This window comes from Lepisosteus platostomus, chromosome 6, assembly GCF_059453375.1.
Source record: "Lepisosteus platostomus isolate fLepPlt1 chromosome 6, fLepPlt1.hap1, whole genome shotgun sequence".
Taxonomy (NCBI): domain Eukaryota; kingdom Metazoa; phylum Chordata; class Actinopteri; order Semionotiformes; family Lepisosteidae; genus Lepisosteus; species Lepisosteus platostomus.
In genome coordinates this window covers 64,369,534-64,390,979 of record NC_142616.1, presented here as the reverse complement: position 1 = coordinate 64,390,979, position 21,446 = coordinate 64,369,534, and the positions used below count along the sequence as shown (strand labels likewise).

At 37.0% G+C, this 21,446-nt stretch overlaps 1 protein-coding gene across 2 annotated transcripts; it reads left to right on the top strand.

The window, feature by feature from the left end:
• The first annotated feature begins 1,673 nt into the window (after nt 1–1,673).
• On the top strand, nt 1,674–21,090 carry wnt7aa (wingless-type MMTV integration site family, member 7Aa). 2 transcript variants are annotated; one of them, XM_088636899.1, is made up of 4 exons: nt 1,674–2,610; nt 3,909–4,135; nt 11,260–11,531; nt 18,471–21,090. In XM_088636899.1, exons 1-4 carry the CDS (start codon nt 2,540–2,542, stop codon nt 18,948–18,950), a joined length of 1,050 nt encoding a protein of 349 aa, XP_088493025.1. In that variant the 5' UTR covers nt 1,674–2,539; the 3' UTR covers nt 18,951–21,090. The 2 variants fall into 2 exon arrangements, with proteins under 2 accessions (XP_088493025.1, XP_088493026.1); XM_088636900.1 differs by lacking the exon at nt 1,674–2,610 and adding an exon at nt 3,466–3,770.
• The last annotated feature ends 356 nt before the right edge of the window (nt 21,091–21,446 follow it).

The window sequence follows — 21,446 nt, the reverse complement described above, 5'->3', positions numbered from 1 at the left end:
GACAGGAGCTGAAACAAGTTCTTAAGTTAACTGTTCGATATCGTCCAGCAGGTGGCGGGATTATAAAAGATGTGAACATAAAAGGCAAACCCGTTTCTGTTGGAAATGTTAAAACTGGCCACAGCACCTCAAATAACTTTCACAAACTTCCAGAACAGTTCTGGAAACTTTTTGGAACACAAAGTGTTTCAAGAACAATCCTCACGTTATTGTTTGGACATTAAGAACCGTAAATATTAATTATGGATGTACATACACTTCATGACTTGACCAAATACAAAAATTTTGACACGATATGACTGCCAGCGGTCAATCCCTTTTCCAACAGTGGGCAAAAATCCCATTCAATTTAATTTATGAGAAAAGCAAAAAAAAAAAAAAATCCCCAGTAATAACAGAAAATGGTAAACACCGGAGTAGTACACATGATTATTTTTTTTAATTTTTAAGCACGTTGTAATTGTTTTTAATTATTTAACCACAGTATGGAGCCCGTACTTGGCATAAACTCGGTTTTCTAATTTCTGAACAACTTAAACGCTTTAACAACTGGTAACGTCAAACAGAATGTACTGCAACGTGAAGTATCATCCTTCTCATTTTGTTATTTTTAAAAACTATTTTTTCTTTTCAAAGACAATGTAGCCTATATGTAGGGTATAAAGGCGCCTCTAATGTACAAATAGCCTAATCGACGTTTTGACGCTTCTCTTAATTCCAGGTGAGTTCCAGGTCATGATTCTCGTTACAGCCCGTAAGACCGGATCCATCTATGACTACTTAAAACTCTACACTTATTAAAACATCGAATGATCTTATTATTAATAATCTTATTATTAATTTTATCAGTTTCACAACACTAGAAAGTATAACGGTTTTAAAAGAAGTAATTCCACCTTTGGAATTTGGAATTGTAAAGTAAAAAAACTATGCCAGGCTATGGAAACCAATTAGAGTTACAGTAGATGCTAATTAGAAGTTTGTTTATAGGATCCTGACCTCTAGCGTGATGACATTTTGAATCCCATGTGTTTAAAGTTTTTAATATATACTATATATAATTGTTTAGATGTGACAAATTTAGGACAGAAATTCAAAATATGCACGAAAGTCTGAAAAAATGTGCAACAAAAAGGTTCACGTTTCATTTTATTGATTTAATATTTTATCAGTGGGACTGGGTCGATGCAAGTGAATTTGCAACTAAAACTTTATCATCTGAATTGATATATACTGTACAGCATGTGTGTGTTTCCAACAGTGAGATGTTGGAGCATGCGGTCCTTTCGTTTCATACTTATTAAGCTTTTTTAAAAGGAAATAATATTTGTGCAGTGAAGATGTTCAGAGGACAATAGCCTTTTGTGTGGTCTTCAAATGGTCTAGCCTCCTTAATAAATCAGATAAGATCTGATTGTCAAAGAATGCAGAAGAAAAAAAAAGGCAGAGTTTGGTCAAGTGCTCTTCGCCGGGCTATGAAGATGGTGGCATTTAGCTGGTCAAATAATTATTGGTGTGATAATTCCTGGATCCGAGCTCCAGCACCAGTGGAGTAAAAGATGTGAAATTGAATTAAAAAGTGAAACAAGTGGTCGTGCACAAGAAAGGAGGAGCGACTGAGTAGGGGGAAATTAGATCAAACCGGCTGTATATCGCACAGAGATACAAGAACAGTGCGTGCTTCACGCCAGTGTCTGTTTTAAGGAGGAACGTCTCCTTTGCCCAGCAAAGATTCTGAATTTGTCTCCTTTTTCTTTCACGCGAGTCACAGGTAGAAAGTCACAACACAGAAAAATTCATACAAAAATGACACACCGCAGTGAACGTTCCCCCCAAAAGCAAAGAAACAGATTTCAAAGAAACAGACTATGATGTTCTTCGTTCGTTTTGTTCAATATTCAACTGGGTCAGTGAGTAGTTTTAGTCCGGGCTAACCCTTTTCAATGAGGAGAAAATGAGCATAAACACATTTGGGTTGAATCTTTACGCCCAGACTTAATTCTGTTAAAAACGCTGTATTGGTTATAAATTGTATTATTTTTTAACTGATGAATATTTTTAGGCAGTTGTGATCAACTATCCTTGTAACAGAATTTGAAGATGCCTGCGCTCTGTAACCTCTCGTTAATAAACAGATGAATGCACAATCTGGGATTATTTATGGCACTCCAGAGAAGGGCTCTATTTCTCTTCAGAACACGCCCTGATAGATGAGGTAGATATATAGAACCTGACTGACGAGCAGGAACTGTGTGTTTGAGATTGCTCCGGCTATGCTAAAACACTTACATCTCTGAAACTACCTGTGACATGCATCTTAACACCAAATAAACGTCGAAAGGGAGACGCACGGAGAAGTTACGGGATTCATCTGCAGTGATTTTACACTGGAATTTACAATTATCACTGAGGTCTTGCGTTTTGTCTGCAAACTTGTCCTGGAGTTGGTCCGTCTGGGGGCAACACCACCAAGAACCCCCCCCCCTAGTAAAGGTTATTTTATTTTTGCAAACCTATCAAAGAGAAAGGGGGAAACACGATGAACAGGAAAACGCGACGCTGGATTTTCCATATTTTTCTTTGTCTTGGGATTGTGTATCTCAAAATAGGGTAAGTATCTTTCCTTCATCTCAGCGTGTTGGGACCTGATAATGCTGAAGTGCGCAAGGTTGTGCGAGAGGAAGGTTCTGCTGGGAAAAACAGAAAGGTTATGGTGGTTGGGAATATTATAACTGGTAAATTATTGTATTTGAAGAGTTTAAAGTATTCACATAAAAGACAAAAAACGGAAAATGTCTTAAGTAAAAGTTGATTACTTTTCATTTTTGTGATACAGGGGATATATAAAATGCACTATGTGACTTCATGGGAACTTATTTTTTTGATAAAAATGGATCAATTTATGGACAGCTATAGAACAACTATTATTTTTTTTTACTTACGTCTCTCCTCTAAAGTTTAATTTAGTTCATATGACCTATTATTGAATAACTGCAAACGTTTCGTTATAAACAAAAAGCAAAATAAGCGCTTGGAATGAATGAATTCAACATTTGCAGCGAATAGTTATAAGAATTCATATTGTAATTAGTGAATTGTAACAATGCGTAGCATTGCTGACAGAATTAGCAAGTATTTCATTATTGACACAGAAACGTGATTTTAAATGACCATTTCTTAGCTGATCATTCCAGATTAATAGAATAAAAGACATGACAAATTCTCGAAGCCATCAATTGGTTGTTTCTTGTATTTTTACTATTTTCTTAGCAGATATTAAAGTGTTTTGCATTTTACCCTTTTCTTTGCAAATCTTAAAGTTTTTGTAAGAAATCTGGGGATAGGTGCGTGTATCACCATTACAGGCTGTGCAAAGGTAGTTTTACAACATACCTTCTTCAGGAAGTGCTGTCACGTTTGGGCAAAGATCTCAGATTTCTTTATCTGTGTTTTAATTCTAGAGAAAGTGATAGGGGAAGGCTGGTGTTTTCATGTCTCGGCATTAAGTCTCAACGGTCTAGTCCTTGAAACGTCATTCTTCTATAACGCCACAGTGGAGCAGATCCGCAATACGCAATCAAACCTTCGCCGCGCCGTGCTGTTGCATCTGATCGCGTTTGCCGAGATGATACTGCAATGTTAACATTGGTGGTTGAAAGGGGGAAACATTCAAACAAAAAGAATAAAGCTGAAAAAAAGCCACTTTTAAAAAAAAAACACGTGTGTGAGCTAAGTACTCGGCACAAATATGCTGAATGACCAATTACTGAGTGAGCCAACTTATTTTTCAGTGTTTCAAAAAAAAAAATCACCGTCAGACCATTTGCACTAGCCTGCTGCCAGAAATGGCACAGGTTCACAGGTACATCCTTAAATTAGGTTTTCATTTTTTCCTTTGTCCTTCCTAGGGGTTTCTCTTCAGTGGTGGCTTTGGGAGCAAGTATCATTTGTAACAAGATTCCAGGTTTGGCACCGAGACAGAGGACTATCTGTCAGAGCAGACCTGACGCCATCATAGTGATCGGAGAAGGAGCACAAATGGGCATCAACGAATGTCAATTCCAGTTCAAAAACGGCCGCTGGAACTGCTCGGCGCTAGGAGAGCGAACTGTCTTTGGCAAAGAGTTGAAAGTGGGTATGTTACAAATCTATTCCTCCAAACCTGACACTCGTGAGTCATGACACCATTCCTTAAAAAAAAAACCACACACGTTAGGCAAGTGATCATAAATGTATACTTTCCGAGAACACGTAGATGTTTAGTTTCCAATCTGCATGATCGTTTTGTCAGATTTCTGCACGGATTGCAGCCCTCTTTTATAATGCACACACAGCCCAAATGACCTTACACCGTTTTTGTGGGGACTATAACAACTTTATTGTGCAAATGAAGAGACATTTAAAGTCAAAATATTAAATTCGATCAATTCACAAATACAGTACTTCTATCTAAAGTATGATTCCCTCTAAGTGGTAGTAGTAGACCTTTAATTAGTATATGTTCAAAATATTTTGTCCCATCTTAATAATAAATATTTTTCTTCGATTTAAGGGATGGATAAGGTAGCCAAAGCAACAGTGCACGTATTGTATCAATGTGATGAAAGAATACTAATAAGACCAACAAAACGAGAAAATTCTTTATCAATTTCCTCCTTTCTCCATCAGACGATGTAAATCAGACGATCAAATACTAAAGTCATGACCTCACTTTGAGTCAGTCACCTATGCTTAAAATGTGTGAAGCATAACATGTACTGATGATTTCAAGATCTACTCTAACAACATGGTTAAAACAGACTTAATCTGGAAACCATTAACAAACTGCTTTTAAATATACCAGAAATAATGTTATTTTCATTTTTGTGATTTTGGTACCACAATGTTTTCTAATTTGTTATATTGTCACTTCATTTAACAAAGGTGCAAGCTATTAAACTCATTAATTAAAACAAATCACTTTCTCAGAAAAAGCATGTTCTCAACGTGCAAAATGGACAAACAAGTGAAAAAGTATCTTAAACAATAATTACAATAGTTAAAAAAAATCAATGAGTTATTGCTGTTGTACTTCAAATTTCTGTATTTTAATGGACAACATATCTTAAATATACATTGTTACCAAAATGAGGTTTCATTCGTGTAATAGATTTTGTATTTTGAAATCTAAGAGAAAACAAGAGAGAATTTCTGCTATATTTGAACAGTGAACAGGTAACTAAACTGTGCCCAGTTTTATTCTTAAGACTTAATCTTAAACAAGGACCACAATTGAATACTTAGATTTTCAAAAGCCTTTTCTATATTTCAATTATAAATTATAAATTAGTACAAAACTGCTAGAAGATTTTCTTGCTCTTTTCACAATATAAAATGGCCTCTGGTGTCAAAGATGGATTTTGCCTTCTGCTTAATTAATTGAAGAAAGACACTAGGAAATTGCAACACACGCTTCTTCAGTGGCCTACATTTACTGAGGGAAAGTGTTATCTTATCACAATCCCTTTAAACACCTAAACACTTTAGAAGCACAAAATCATCTGTCTGCTTCTACTTGTGTTGTGATTTTTGTCAAAACAAGTTTTTAATGTTCTCCTTCCTGAACATCTTTAATCTTTCTGGGGATTTCAGAATTGATATCTCAACTAAGTAATACACGATCCACTGGGCTAGCACTAGTCTTTTGGATTTATCATGAATAGATGTTATATGATGTGTTTATGATGTGTTTTTTAGAAGCAAATTCTAAAGAAAGAAACACACAAAACATTGATTTTTTTACCGTAATGCTATCCTTTTTCCTGAGGCATATTTGAGTTTCTTTTGAGGTTCAGCAGTGGTGTTGAATCACAGACACATTGATGAATTGCTGTTTAGATGACATTTCTTGGATGATGTTTTCAAAGTCAATGGACACTTGGTGGTGAGAAAATACTGCAGGACTAGTGGCTATTGACCTTCAAAAGATGGCTAGAGGGAACTTCATTGCCCACACAACCCTATTATGTGAGAAAGAAATAGTAGATCAAGTTTTAATATGTATCTTCTGCTTCTTTTGAAATATAAGAGAGCCAAAATTACTGAAAAGGATGAACAGTGAGACCCGGCACAATGCAACAGCAATGAAATGTTTAGTTTTTATATTACAGTTAAATTTAGTGTAGGTAAAAGCATCCTAGAGTTCTGTAAATAAAGAGAAGCGGATTCTTAAGGTGATACAGCACTCTTCGAGACATCAAATTCAGTTAGAACTCTTGTCTTGATTCTTAGTAATTGGGACAAAAAATGGGGTGATTGTGGTGATTTGGGGGGAAAAATTGAGATTTCTCAATCCAGAATGTTAAGCACACCCTCATTCAGATGGATTTTTTGGATGGTTTAGCAGGACAATACCTTGCAATGAATTACTTAATTGAGTACAAATGTTATACATATTTGGCTTATTAGTGTGTCATATTAAAACATTTATTACAATTTGCAGCCCAAGGTGTTTTGTGCATGAAAATGAGAAAACCCTTCAATTACCTTGTCATTCTTGTCACAGGGCATGGAGAAACACAGAGATTGCTGTTTCGTATTACCATTCATTTAATGACATTTGTGTCAGCTTCACTACAGATGCAGGTCATGCTGACATCTTTCAGAGCAGTTTTCTCCTGTTTAGCAGATGATGACAAAAGGAGGGAGTGGGTGGTGTGTCACTGTCTAGGCTGTGACTGGGGAGTCTCTTGACACTGGTGAAGTCTTCTGAAGTTCTATGCTGGAGTCTTTACATAAACACCAGCATAGAAGACCAGTGGTCCTATTGGTTATGTCATTCTTTTACTATACACAGCGAAGCTGAAGAGAACTGGTTCATCTAGCTCTCCCCGGGCATGATTTGTGACCATGAATGGAAAGCTTGGGATCAATGCTTCTTTACTGTGGTTTGTCTATAGCTCATGCTGGAGATGTTGTTGGAGCTTGAAGGCACACAAGCACTTACAGAGCTACTCTACTGCTGGTGGAATATATCCCTGGGTTAGGGAAACACCGATTGGTCCAACAATTAAAAAAAGCTTATAAAAATGCTGATGGGTTAATTTCTGAAAAGCATGTCTGCCATGTAAGGGAACCCTTGTAATTCAGTTTATTGGGCTTCTATACTGTGCCTGGTTTTATGAAGGGAGTAACCTTTTTGATTTAATTTCTGCCACCCTGTGTGTTCAAAAAACCTTTTTTTCCTTTCAGCAGAAAAGCCTCAGGTCCCAACAAGCACACTGTCTTTGGTTTATAAATTTACCTTTTGCATTGCAGAGCTGGCAAGAGGAGTTTCTAAGCAGCCTAATTCTTTTAAGCTCCAGATTTTGATATTCCAGAAAGTGTCGAGACACTTATCATAACACAGAAGGTTTATAGCATTTTTTATCAGTAGTTTATGTTTTCAGTGGATCGTGGTTTAAATGAGGATACCGTTTGCATTCAATGGAACTAGAAATATGCAAGTTTTCCTAATATGAGGTTCTGCATTTTTCACCATTTTAAAGCAACCAGAGATCACGTCTATAGGCACACCTTGTTTTTTGGCCTTCTTCCCATTCAATCCATAAAAAAACTTCATAATTGATGCTTAAAAATGGCATTTTTTTTAAATTGAAAGGGCACCAGTCCAAGATGTTTATCAAAAACAGGTTAGCACATACTTTGGCTTCAGGGGAAGTGGAGCAGTGACAAGGTTATCATTTTTGTTTTTGAACAGTTTATGAATAGTGAAGTTGTAGTTAGAATTATCACATTTCTAAGTATGTACCTTATGGTATATTAAAAAGTAATCTTTTAAAAATGTTGCAAGAAGGATAAGCGAAAACTTTTATGTTTACATCACAACAAACTGGAATAATTAGGTTTTGTCATAAGTGATTCAAAACAGTTAATCTTTTTTTGTTTTTTAACCATTCATATATATGTATACAGTACATATTACAGTATTTGAATATTTAAATCTCCGTTTAGCTCAGTGGGAGAAACATTGCTTAAAGTTAGAAGAAAAGAATAAAGATTTTAGTCTAAAAATAAAAATAACTTGATAACCTGAACACATCTTATACAGCACATATAATCCTCCAGGGGAATCTTTTACCCTAAGTATGACTTTTTAAAAACTTTTCGGACAGTTTTAAAAACAACAAAATGTCAGTTGTCAGTTGTATATTGATGCTTTCATTGTCTTGTTCTGGCACAACTTGGCATCCTCCCAGTCACTCACCTGGCTTGTGGCGGAGAGCTTGCTAACAGGTGCCATTCTTTATGAACTTTCAGCTAGCAAGGGATACAGTAGGTAGTTCCCTCCTGGTGTGTGGTTGATCATCATATTCACAGGAGTTTTTAAACAGCAGTGTTTACAGTGAAGTGCCCAAACAGAATGCTATAGACTGTGGTGCAAAGACCATTCCAAGTGCCCCAAGCTGTGAACCAATAGCATGCAAAGTGATTTTTAATGTTACAGTTCTAGCTGTAGACCTTTAAGAGTTACACACAAAAGATTATTTAATGAAACCGTGAGACAAAAATAAGCTTTGCAGCAAAAGATGCAAGGGAATATAGGAGTATAATACGCATGTACAGATATATCTGGGTTCCTACAATTTATTGTGTTTTAAAAGTTCACCTATTGTAACACAACTAATTAAAAAATAATTATTCATTTAGGAGATAGGTCTATCTAAAACTTTTAAGGGGTGAACTATGTATTAACAACTGCACTTACAACAGGATCTCAGTTTTTATCTCATCTGCAGGATAAGCTCTTGTCTTAAGGTACAGTACTGTGACTAAATGGCATAGACAGGGCTTGAATTTGGAGTCTTTGCGTTCTAAGTCCTTTTCCTTAAGCCTTTTGCCTCCTGGTTTCCTGTCTATTACTTTACTGCTGTCATTTGTAGACCTACATATGAAAGAAAATGCATTAAGTACATATAATAACATAGAGCACCATTTATATTGTTTTTATGGAAAAAGCAATGGGAATTCAGTGAAATGCCCAGATAAAAATGGTTTCAATGAAGATACTAACAGTACCTGGAAATCACTGCTGCTGAATTGTGTGTTTAATATATCAGAGAATTTGTCAAACTTATCTCTGTATATTAATGATTAATTGGAAGTGCAAATAAGTGAACAAAAAATGCAGGATCCTGAGGAGTTCCTTCCTGAAGGGTGCACACAGCACTGGAGAGACCAAAAAGATCAATAAGTGTTTTCAGGCTAAGTCTTATCCTTGACTCCTGGAGTGGTTGACTCCTGGGTGTAAGCCATCCAAATACATCAGCTGGGAAAAAAATGTTTTGGTTGGCTGTCCCAAACTTAGTAATAATTTTAAGGTGTAAAACATATCCACACTGGAAGGAATACACATACAGAATGCCGAGTTTGCAGTGTGGTGCTTGAAACACCCTTATCTCTCGTAACACTCTGTCAGATATTTTTTGTTTTATAACACAGAAAGATAAGGTAAATCTGATATACGAAAGAAGTTACTTTCATTTGAATCGAAGCAACTTCACAGATGCAAGAAAAAAATCTCAATACTGCATTTATGCAATGTTATAATAATGAGAGTTACTATCAATTAAATTCAAGTTTAAGAATAAATGTGTTTTTTCTTCATATACATGGTGTCACAATTACACATTGAAAGCAAATTGCAAATGCAAATAGCATTAACACTCCAGTGTCTGAGTACAACAAAACTCCAGTTCAAGGATGATGCATTGAGCATGATCCCCTTATGCCTACCAATGAGCAAGATGGAATGAATTCTCCTTAAACTAGGGCTTTTATATATTTTTTATTTTTATGTTTTATCTCAAAATACTATCTGAAGCATTTTAAACATTTATTAGGGCAATTGATTGTTGTGTGAACTAACTGAAAATTAGTTAACTGAAAGATACCACAGGTTTGAGTGATGAGCTAAAAAAAATCACAAGGAAGAGACTTAATGCTTAATTAGGGATCAGTGTCAAGGTTCCACCTTTGTTTGACAAATCACCGTGGGTTATATGAAACCTGATGCTTTTCAACTTACTCAGTAAGTCTACTTTCAGGCTTGCTCATTCTGGGACAGATTTGTTGTAAGTTACACCAGTTCCACAGTCAGGACAAAATTCCTAAATTCTCCAGATCAGTTAGGTATGACACCAGGAGGGTTAGGGTTGAGGGTGGGCTGTGACAACTCTATACTGATAAAAAAGAGTCTGTTGTAATCCAGGCTTAAGCTGGAAAATGTGGGTCATCAGACTTTTAACTGATAGCCCTGCCCCAAAGGGAAAAAAACAACCAGTCGACCAAAAATATACCTAAAACTTCTGAATCTCTGTTCATTTTTTACAAAAACAGGACAGGTAACAATACGACTCTTATGATCCTTGACACAGCATCTTTCAATGCATCTATCTGAATATTAACCTGATTTAAATTTAAAGCAATTCCCTCTTTTCATCATATCTGTTGATACAATCTCTGTCCCTGCTCTTCCCAGTGGGCAGGTCGAAAGACTGGTGGCAAGTGGTCACTGTACCTTGGAGTTTCAGCTCCTGTGTGTTTCTCACCTCTGAAGGGTGGTGTTCTTATGGGACGGAACCTGGGATGCAGGCCAAACTTAAGTCTAAACACATAACCCTGTCTTTTCCATTCTATTGTCTCTTGAGTAAACTTATCCTTATTGTGCTCATTCAATAGGATGACTTTTCCTTCCTTTTGTAGTAGCCTGTCTTTAAAGTGATTCACCTACTTGCTGCTTTCTTATGAAATATGATTCGAGCACAATAGATGGAATGCTCTGATTTGTCAGTGTTTTATAGCCAGGGCTCATTTATGTATGCTTTATTTATAATCACAGTTGAGAGCCTTACCCTGTCTGGCCTCCCTGAATTAAAAGAAAAAAAATTAGACTTAATCACATTAATTCTTTATTAATTGCATATGAGAAGCCCATTTAACGTTATAGGCCATTATCCACAAAACCTCCAGCACGTCTTCATTATGGAGCTTGTGTTGCATATTACTCCCCTGAAAACGAATGTGAGTTGCCATTTATCCATGCTGAGCATGTGTGATAGATGTGGAAAACTTGGCACAGGGATTGCATTTTATTATTTCTGCTTGCTGTTTAAAGGAAAGCTATGTCAGGTATGTTAGGAGGGTAGACAATGTATGAAACATTGGAACCTGCTGTCAGCTACTAAGCAATTTTTTATTTTCTTCTTTTTTTTTTTTCAGGCAGTAAAGAGGCCGCCTTCACCTACGCCATCATCGCCGCTGGCATCGCCCACGCCATCACCGCGGCCTGCACCCAGGGCAACCTGAGCGACTGCGGCTGTGACAAAGAGAAGCAGGGCTTCTACAACCAGGAGGAGGGCTGGAAGTGGGGGGGTTGCTCTGCCGACATCCGCTACGGCCTGGGGTTCTCCAAGGTGTTTGTGGACGCCAGGGAGATTAAACAGAACGCCAGAACACTCATGAACCTGCATAACAACGAAGCGGGACGCAAGGTAAATATTCAGCACATCCAACGGGACAGAAAGCGTAGCGATCTGTGTTTCAGTGGTATTGCCAGTCACACGTGCAACTATAAAATCTTCTCAAAAAGGATCTTGCCAAAGTGCAGCATAAGAGGGCACTTTACATCTCATGCAGTGAAACTTCACATTTGTAATCACTGTGTATGCCTATACCATATACCACTATATAGCTTGTGAAGCAAAAGAACAGAAGCAGGACGCATCTAGCTAGACAACTGCTTAATATCAGAAAACAGTATGTCCATCGATGGAGGGGGTTAATAAATGCAGGAATTAGCTAAGTAACCTTGGCATTGTGATTTATAATCCCTGTTCTTTAGCATGCTTTCCAGCTGATAAAATTTGCCAAGGATCTGGGCCTCTTATTAAGTTTAAGGGTATAACAGTCAGTTAGAGATTAAACAGGTTTTCTTTTATGAAATGAAAGGAAGCTTTCAGGAAGAGCTGCTGTAGAAGTAGCAGCTTTATGGATTGCCAGAGTTCAGGGCTGTGAAGAAGCCCATGACTGGTTATGGTTCTGGTGCTATAATTAAAAGCCCCGATGACCTTGAACCTCTGTGAGGAAAGTACTGATGATGCTGGAGTGTACTGTGCACCATGCAGTGGTGTGACCTTGTAATATGTTTATATTATTAAATACAACTTGAAAAACATGGAACTATAAGGCTTACAGAAAGACAGTTTTGCAGCAAAGCAAAAAGACTCAATTATCCTTGCATGTACAGTAGCATTGGTAAAAGCATCATTAGGTCTATATCTTAAAAACTAGTCAATTTGCACAAAGCCATACTTATAATAATTATATGTCTAAGACTCATTTAAAAAGTCCATTGTTGAGTGAAGTGAGTCAGTGACATAAAACCCTTGAAAATTTGTCTTTGAGGTGTTGATGGTTCTCAGTTCTCCCACTTATAGTAAACTGCCAGACCTTTATCTGCTGGTATGTAGATTTTGGCAGCATTCAGAGATTCATGACTGTTAAAGCCCAGAGACTCCGGTAGATTTACCTGGCCGATGCTGGTGAGGATTAAAATGTAAAAGGGTACAGCAAAGTCTTTTATAGAGCCAAGTAAAATCTAAAATCGTGATAAGTGAGGCTTGGAAGTGTAAATAAGATGGAGAAGGCAGACAGCAGAGTAAATAAAATTAACTCTTTCCCTTTTTTGTGTCTGCTTAGAATGATCTGAAACAGCCAATTCTAGGTTATACTTTCAAACCTGTTACTTCGACTGGAAACAAATCATTGTACTTCCCTTAACTGGGTAAAAATTGTGCTTTTTTGTTTGGTGATACATTAATGGTACTTTCCAGTGTGGCAGTGTGTCTTGAAAACTGATCTGTCTTTGATTTTGTACCAAGGATTTTTTTAAACTTGTATCTATATATGCAAAAAGAACTGTTTTAAGCATGGAATATGAAGTTAGTGAAATAGTAACACACTTGGACTGAATGACTGAAGGTGAGGTTCTTTTTACAACTTGGAAAATTGTGCAAAGTTGTTAATAAGCATATTAGGTGCTACTTTTGTTGCATTCACAGATCAATGACACTTTGTGCATGGTCTTTGCTGTATCTAATTCAATGTCCTGAATAAATATGTATTAATGCTACAGGAATGCTGTAGCAATTTCACAAGAAGACACAGAAGAGGTGAAAGGTACTACCTTGCCTGGATTATACCTGTATTCCCCTTAGTATGCGGGGTCTGTGACACAGTCTATGCCTCTGATGGGGGTATTACTTCAATAACAGAGGGGAAAAAAAGCTTTTCTGCGAATGGGACCCCGACCAAGATTAAGCTCTGCAATGCATTTCAAGCCGCTGAAAATTGCTTTTAGTCTCCAGAAAGTCTAGGTACTCAAACGACAACAACGGGGAAAAAAAGAGAATAATTAAAAAGTGGGTGAGGCTTCTCTGATACTATAGGATTCCTACCCAGTGAATTGAAAAGAAACATCTAAGCTGGTGGCATTATCACTGTGATCCACAGAGGGCTGCTTCAGACATCTACTGTAGTATCACCTATCATAGAAAAAATCCACTTAGACTTTTAGTAAGAATTTTGTGCTGGTCATTATGTGCAACTAAATGCATGCTCCTTTATCTAGACAGGTAAATTGCTTCTCAATGTACAAACTATTCAGCGGCTCATCCTTTCTGTATTTCGTTCTTGCAGAAAGGGGCCTCTTTATTGAATAGTTCTTATTTATGCTAATCAAATTAATGGCAGTGTGCTGGAGTTCATTTTATTCACCCAGATCTAATACAGGAAAACAAAGGCTGTCAGTAGTTTTTAGTCACAGTATAGCTGATCTGATTGTGATAGTGATTGTGATTGATAGTGATTGTGGGGGCCAGTTCTAAATGCCCTGAATAGGTTTTCTTTTGTGAATTATAAAATGAACAAAAAACAATGTAGAAATGTGCAACTAACGTGTAAAAGATATTTGAAAAAAAGCTAAAAGGTAACAGTGCTTAAGTAAAAATATACAACATTTCACCCCAAAGACACTGCATATATGTTTAAATCAAGTAGGATAGAGTCTTTTGTATTTACAATTCTTTAGTAGCAGTTACTGAATGCAACCTAGTGAATCTATACTTCACAGTGTCAAGCAATACAATAATGGACTGCTGTGCCAATTTCTTGTGCTCAGTCTCCAGCTGGTTTTGAAGTAGCTCTTAGTGAAGTTTTCAGTGTGAAACACCTTGGTGGATTTTATCGTTGCTGATAAAACATTTTTGTTATTTTACTTTCAAAACAGGAAATGGCTAGTATTTGGAATCTAGTCTAGTTCTGTGATCTAGTATTTGGAAGAGATGTTTAAATTTAGCTGGGGTAGACAGCATGTCAGTAAACATTAATGCTGATTTTGTGCCTACCGCACAAGGCATGTGAATTGCTACTCAAGTCTCAAAATGTCCAGCAAACATTTAACCGTAGCAATTAACAGTTCTTTCATTTTATTTACAAATGGACGAAAGTCAAAGTTCTTGCAATGGACTTCTTAAGTCAAACATAACCACTTTTCTGACCTTTGTTTTGCACAGTATACAATCAAGGTGGCGTTCCCAAAATTGATTTGTAGTTTCACTGAATATGTGATCATAATATAACAGTTAAATACCTTGAACTGCAAGTGCTGATACTTTTATGACCTTTCTAAACATAATTTCAATTATTACCCTTTACAGCACAAAGAAAGGACTGTTTTAATGGTGTTTAGTTACTTAATTAGCATCTTTGGCATAATGTCCACAACCTGCTGTTGTCTTTTTTCTGCCCAAAAGACTAAGCCTTGAAAGAAAAACACAGAAACCTTGTTCTTAAAATGTAATGCTCACTCCAAAGCCAAGCTACTTAAACCAAGGACATCAAAGATGAAAAAGGAAGAGTTAAGACTGTTTAATATCTTATGTAATATCTCTCTACAGACAAGCTCTATTGCATGGTGAAAGATGTGGATAATCTAAACTACACATGGAAAGCTGAAACGTGATGCCTTTTCTTTATCTGTGTACAGTGTACACAGGGCTATTGTTTTTAGGCACTCTGTGAATGTCTTTCTCACTCTGTTTATTTCAGATCTATTACGTCTGTTTTGCTAGGCTCCCAGTCTTTGCATAGCAAAGAATGTCTGTCCTTATTTTTTACACCCTTGATTGATGCTTGCACTACCTCATGGCTGGAGATCTGCATTACATTGTTCATCATGGTAGAAACAAACTCAACAAAAAGTGGCCAGGAGGTGGCTACAGGGTGACAGAAAGTTTGCATGTGCTTAATATTTATGTGTGCGTAATCTTTGTGTTTCTGTTTTCATTTACAACCCTCTCTTTCCTTTGTGGTTTAAAGCGCGAAGCAAGCAAACCATAACCTGGCACATTGAGTTTAAGAACTTTTGCATTCTTCACTTGGAATGTTTAAAAACCTTTGTCTCAACCTGTAAAACTATTTCAAAAATAAGCTGGAATACTTAGCTTGTAGACACATATTCCACAGGCCAAGGAATCTGCACGATGTGCTTTTACTAACCTATGTGTCTCCCTGGTGTAAAAAAGTTTAATTGAACACAGCTATCTGATGAAGCTATCCTAAAACCTATGCATAAGATTTATTATTTCCCCATAAATTGATGCCTTTCCTGGCTATTTCTCTTTCACTTAGCGCTAAACATCTTTTTAATGGTCTGTTCATGATCCAGACCCCCAAAAAATGGAATTCTGAATGAGAGGGTTTGTGTACAGTACAGGAGAGTGGGAGGACTGGGAAGTTGGGTAGAGACCGTTTGTTTCTTAATACTTATCACCGGTTACAGAAGACATTTCCAGACACTTGAGTGTTCATAGAGGAAACTGTTGATAATATATCCTGGTGCTGACTACAGATCTTTTATCAGTTAATTACTTGTTTTCAAATATTCCATTTTGTAATACTCTGCGCTGTGTGGTACAGTGCTTTGACAGAGTGGCCTCTTTCAAATCTAAACACTTTTGGTAATCATTTAAAGTAATTTTTTTTTTAAACTGAAGACTCCTGCTACAGTTACTTTATTTCTCCCTTATTGTCAATATGAAGGAATTAGTGTATATCTGCACTGTCAGCTCTTTCTGGCAGTCTGTCTTGTTATTTTCTGTATGACTGCCTGCTGTTGCATCTCCTCAGAATACTTATTTAACTTAAGCAATGATTCCATTAACTGAAAGGACTTAACCATGCCAATTATCAGAAGGTGCACAAGGCAAACTGGAGACACACTAAGGAAACAATTAACAAAGCCAGATCGCTAGGATATATCCAGGTGTAAATCCAGCCAGCAAGAGATGACATCATGCTCTTGCATGCTCTTGCACATGTTCTGGTCCTGTTCAAAGACTGACTCTTTTTTGGTCCTCCAGATTTTTAGCATTTTCTCTCATTTGCAGTATACAGTACTTATTGACTCAAGTCTTATCATGTGTCTGTTCGAAATAAATGGAAACGATTTTCTAAATGGGTTACAGGGCTTAATTCCAGAAATTAATTTTGGTTTGGTGATCCCTGCTGCTCTGCTTTAGCCAAAGCAGAAGCCCCTTTTCTCTACTGTCTGAGCAAGACCCCTCTTATCTTTCTTCTGCTCTGTTTGTGTCTCTTTATTCCCATTTTAATTACATTTTTTCAGGGTCTTGTATTTCACTATACAGAATACAGAACAGAGCAAATGAAGGGTTTATTTTCACCCAACCAGCTAAAGAAAAACTCTTTCTGGTTTGTGCGGCACTGATTCATTTATATCGTACTCTGATATTTTGCTGGTACTGGTATAGTTATTATGACATCTTAAATTATAACCTAACAATATCAACTGAGAATCATACAGTATAGACTATCCTGTTGGGAGTATAATATTGAATATAACATTAAAGACTTCTGTGAGAAATTTTTAGTTAGATTTTCATCTTTCTCCCTTTGAATTGTCAACTCTATCTAAACACATACGTGACTTTTCAACCCTCTGTTATGTTAGGGCTAGATTTCTCTAATTAGAACCAAGTCTTTTTTAAATCTATAATAGTTTCTTATTAATTAAAGATTGATCATACTCCTCTTTCTCTATTCATCCTGTCAGTCTGGAATGCCTGATATTTTAGTTATTAACTATATGTGAGGAAGCAGAACTCAGTATTGATGTCTACACCCTCTCCTCATTTGTTAATAATTCAGACACCATCCCTACTAGTGACTTTAGAGCTCAGCAGCCAGTGATCTCTGCTGAAGGAGTGTACAGAGATGATGCTTGGTGTCTAAGGGAAGTTAACCCCAACTGACTTTGATTTCTAACCCATGACCACTCTTAGGTCACTGCTGAACTCTGTCTTTGACTCTCCAGCCAGACCTGAAACCCAAAACAACCATGTGAATCCATGTGTGTTTGTGGATCACAACATGACAGCCCCTGTACTTTACATTTCTAACCCTTTAAAATGCTTGGATCTATAACATCCACTCCTTAAAAGCACCTAACTTTTTCACTTAAGGAGCGGCAAGAGAGAGGGTGTTGGTCAGAGAAAGTTGTTAAAGTAATAAAAAGTACATCATAATAATAATTGCTTACACTTATATAGAGCTTTTCTGGACACTCCACTCAAAGCGCTTTACAGGTAATGGGGACTCTCCTCCACAACCACCAATGTACAGCCCCACCTGGATGATGCGACGGCAGCTATAGTGTGCCAGGACGCTAACCACACACCAGCTCTCAGTGGGGAAGAGAACAGAGTAATGAAGCCAATTCATAACTGGGTGCTACTGAAGCTAGTCACTCTCAGATTTTGCATTGGAATTTTCAGTCATGCTTCCTTTAGATGAGGCCTTCAGTCATCAGCATCACACATTCATAGAGACAATGTATGTTGCCATGACAGCGTTCATAATTGTTTACGGCTATTGTTCCAAGAAACATTACAGTTACATAAGTATTCATAATAATCTGTGATATTTGTCACACAGCAGGTCATAGCATAGGAGGGTTGTGGTTGGGGTGTGTCCTGCAAATAGGGTTGTTGAGGGTTAAGGTCACATCATCACAGGACGAGTACCAGGGGAAAATGCTGAAAAAAATGCTACTTAATTTTGAAATATCTAAAAATATTTTTAGACACTAAAAGTCAGCTATTTAGCTGGGTGTTTGTAACTAATTAAAACTAAAAATAGGTACTTTAACAACTGTTCTGTAGTAAATAACCAAGTAAACAGTTTACTTGTCAATGCTTGTTAAATTTGAAAACCAATAGCTCTCACATACTTCTTACTAATACCCTCATTCAACGAATAGGATTCTGTTCTTTTTTTCTCATTTTAAAGCTGTGACATACTGTTCCTTAACAGAAACACCCCATTCATTTTCTTTCTTTGCTGTCTTTTTTTAGATCCTTGAAAAAAACATGCGATTGGAATGCAAGTGTCACGGAGTTTCTGGGTCCTGCACGACGAAAACGTGCTGGACAACACTTCCCAAGTTCCGCGAGCTGGGATACATCCTCAAGGAAAAATACAACCAAGCAGTCCATGTGGAGCCAGTGAGAGCCAGCAGGAACAAGCGGCCCACTTTCCTGAAAATAAAAAAGCCACTCTCCTACCGCAAGCCCATGGATACAGACTTGGTTTACATTGATAAATCACCAAACTACTGTGAGGAGGACCCTGTGACAGGCAGTGTGGGAACTCAAGGCCGAATATGTAACAAAACAGCACTGCAGGCCAATGCCTGCGATCTGATGTGCTGTGGACGAGGCTATAACACACACCAGTACTCAAGAGTGTGGCAGTGCAACTGTAAGTTCCTGTGGTGCTGCTATGTCAAATGCAACACTTGCAGTGAAAGAACAGAGGTGTACACCTGTAAATGAACTATTTATATGATACACACACACACACACACACATCGCTATATGTGTGCACACGAGAATTATTTTTCTCGGGAAAAAGAAAAAGAAATTACACTTCATTTGCACATGATTCCTACCAGCGGCTAAGTGTTCCTTTCGATCCGGATGGAAAAGCAACTGGGAATGCCTGCAGTACTGCCCGGTCTGTGCAGGGCTGTATAAAGAAAAATGACACTGAGAAACACAAAAGGAAAAAGAGCCGTGACCCCGAAGACAGAATATATTCTCCCCCTTATTCAGAACAACAAGGGCTTCTAACATCAACCAGGAGAAGGGCAATGTTCTCCTGCTAGAATTTAAAAAGACCTGTTGGTAGAGGTTTGCCTAGTGGGAGACAAACCTTTGAAGGGAACAGACAGACAGGGTCAGCATTGTCCTTTGCATGCTTTCAGTGTGGATTATGCAGATGGAGGTTTCTGCAATCGTGAAAGTCTTCTATTCTGTTTGGCGGTTTGGATCACCACTGGATTGCCTGCTATAAGTTCTCTTCTCCCACACACCGGATCATTGTTCTGAAACCTGTGTACCACTATTCATTACCTAGATTTGGAGGAATTGTGCTGAGGACTTTGGGGACATTTTGCCATAATATAAAATGAAACAGTAATTGCAATATTTAACAGTTTATTTAGATTTAAAAAAAAACTAATATTAATTTATTTAATAAACTACTGATTTTGTATGGGACTGTTCTACATGGAAAGTAAATAATAGGATTTCCTTGTGGAGGATTTGCTATTTTTGTTTGTAGATGCAGAAAAAAAACACAAGCAAGAAACACTGGAGCTGTAAATAACAGGACTTCTTATGATACCACTGATATACTTTGCGGAGAAGCATATTGTATTGTTTCCTGCAAAGCCAAGCTGAAAATAGATTTTTTTTGTGATATTTTTGTTTCCCTGCTGTTTGCTGCTAGTTGTCTGGAAAATCAAACTGCCTCTTATTTCTGTTTTATAAGCCACTATACTGACTTTGGTAATTGATAGAAGTTACCCATTGTCTAGTTTTTCAAGTAAAACTATAAACAAAGTTGATACTCCAGACAAATTTCCTTCATGTGGAAAAATTAACCATGGTCAAGAGAATATATTTTGTAAGAGACTATTTTTATATGAATATTTTATTTATACTATTTCTGCTTGTATAACTCCATATCCCTTTACTTTTTCCCCTGCAAATGGACATAAAAGCTATAATTGTCAGCTGTGTTTTTTTTAACAAAATAATATAGCTGATTCCTTGATTATATCAGAAAAAGGGACTCTTCAGTTAAATGTAACAGATTTTGTCAGAATGCACAACAAATGTTCCTCACGTTAGCTGCTTCTGAATGTGCATGCAAACTGGCTTGCTTACTGCATTTCAGACAAAAACAGGGTATGTAACAGTTTGGTTATATGGCTTCAATTCCTGATTGGTATTAACTGGTTATTCATTTATCCCATTCAGAGAAAGAAAGAAAAAAAATCTGGAACAGCTTCCTGGGTTCACCACTCATTAAACTGTGCCGTTATGACTGGCAAATGTGCTGTGTGTGCTGTGAGGTAAATCTTCACATTGTGGTGCTGTCAAATTTAATTTTGTCATTGTCATAGGGTAGGCTCTGACTGTGAAAACTAACATGACATCTATTGTCCAATTCTCCCAAATGAGATATGAGAATGATTGAGGCTGACCAAACAACAATGAGCACTGATCTGTCTTTTATTTTATAAAGAATATTTGGAAGTAGATAATGTTTCTTTTGCATATTAAAAGGGGGACACCTTATTTATAATCCACATCAGAGAAGCCATGAATTCAACTGACCATTTACCGCTGAGTGCAATTTTGTCACACTCTTGCCTTCTCGAAGTCTGAGTGTCATTGATCTTCAGCTTAAAACCAATCAGCTCCAGAGTTCAAAAACAATATTACTTTGTAATTTGTTCGTGTTTGGGGCTTTATTTAAAAAATGGGATTTAGCATGATGTAATTATCCATGTGATGAAAATGTTGACGTTTGTCGCCCCAGTAGTTAAAATTTGTCTACTTTCAGAGGGAATCATAAGTACACAAATCAGATCAAAGATTAAAGATCAGTGAATTTTCTCTTGAATCTGTCATGGCTTTCAGTTTTATATTAAAAAACAGTGGTTAGCTTTATCTAATTATTCATGTGCTGAAGATGGTCCAGCAAATAATTACGTATTTTCAGAGGAAATCATAAGAATATAAACATAAATTTAAAAGGATTTTAAAAACAGATTCAACAGCTTTCTGCACACTAAATTAACACAACAGCAGGACTTCCAGTGATATTAACTTAAATACATTTTAGGAAACAGATGGAAGTTTGGATTTTTTTTGTAATTTCTACCACTTGGTGTTTGTTTTACCAAATGGTCTTTTTCAAACTTTTATGTTACAGACTTGGATAAATCGAGATTGAGTCGGTGATGATACTTATAAAGA

Excerpts from the sequence above, each read along its gene's own strand:
- wnt7aa (XM_088636899.1), top strand. The coding sequence starts at position 2,540 with ATGAACAGGAAAACGCGACGCTGGATTTTCCATATTTTTCTTTGTCTT. Across the intron at positions 2,611-3,908 it reads ATTGTGTATCTCAAAATAGG|GGGTTTCTCTTCAGTGGTGG; the intron begins GTAAGTATCTTT and ends TGTCCTTCCTAG. Across the intron at positions 11,532-18,470 it reads ACAACGAAGCGGGACGCAAG|ATCCTTGAAAAAAACATGCG; the intron begins GTAAATATTCAG and ends GTCTTTTTTTAG.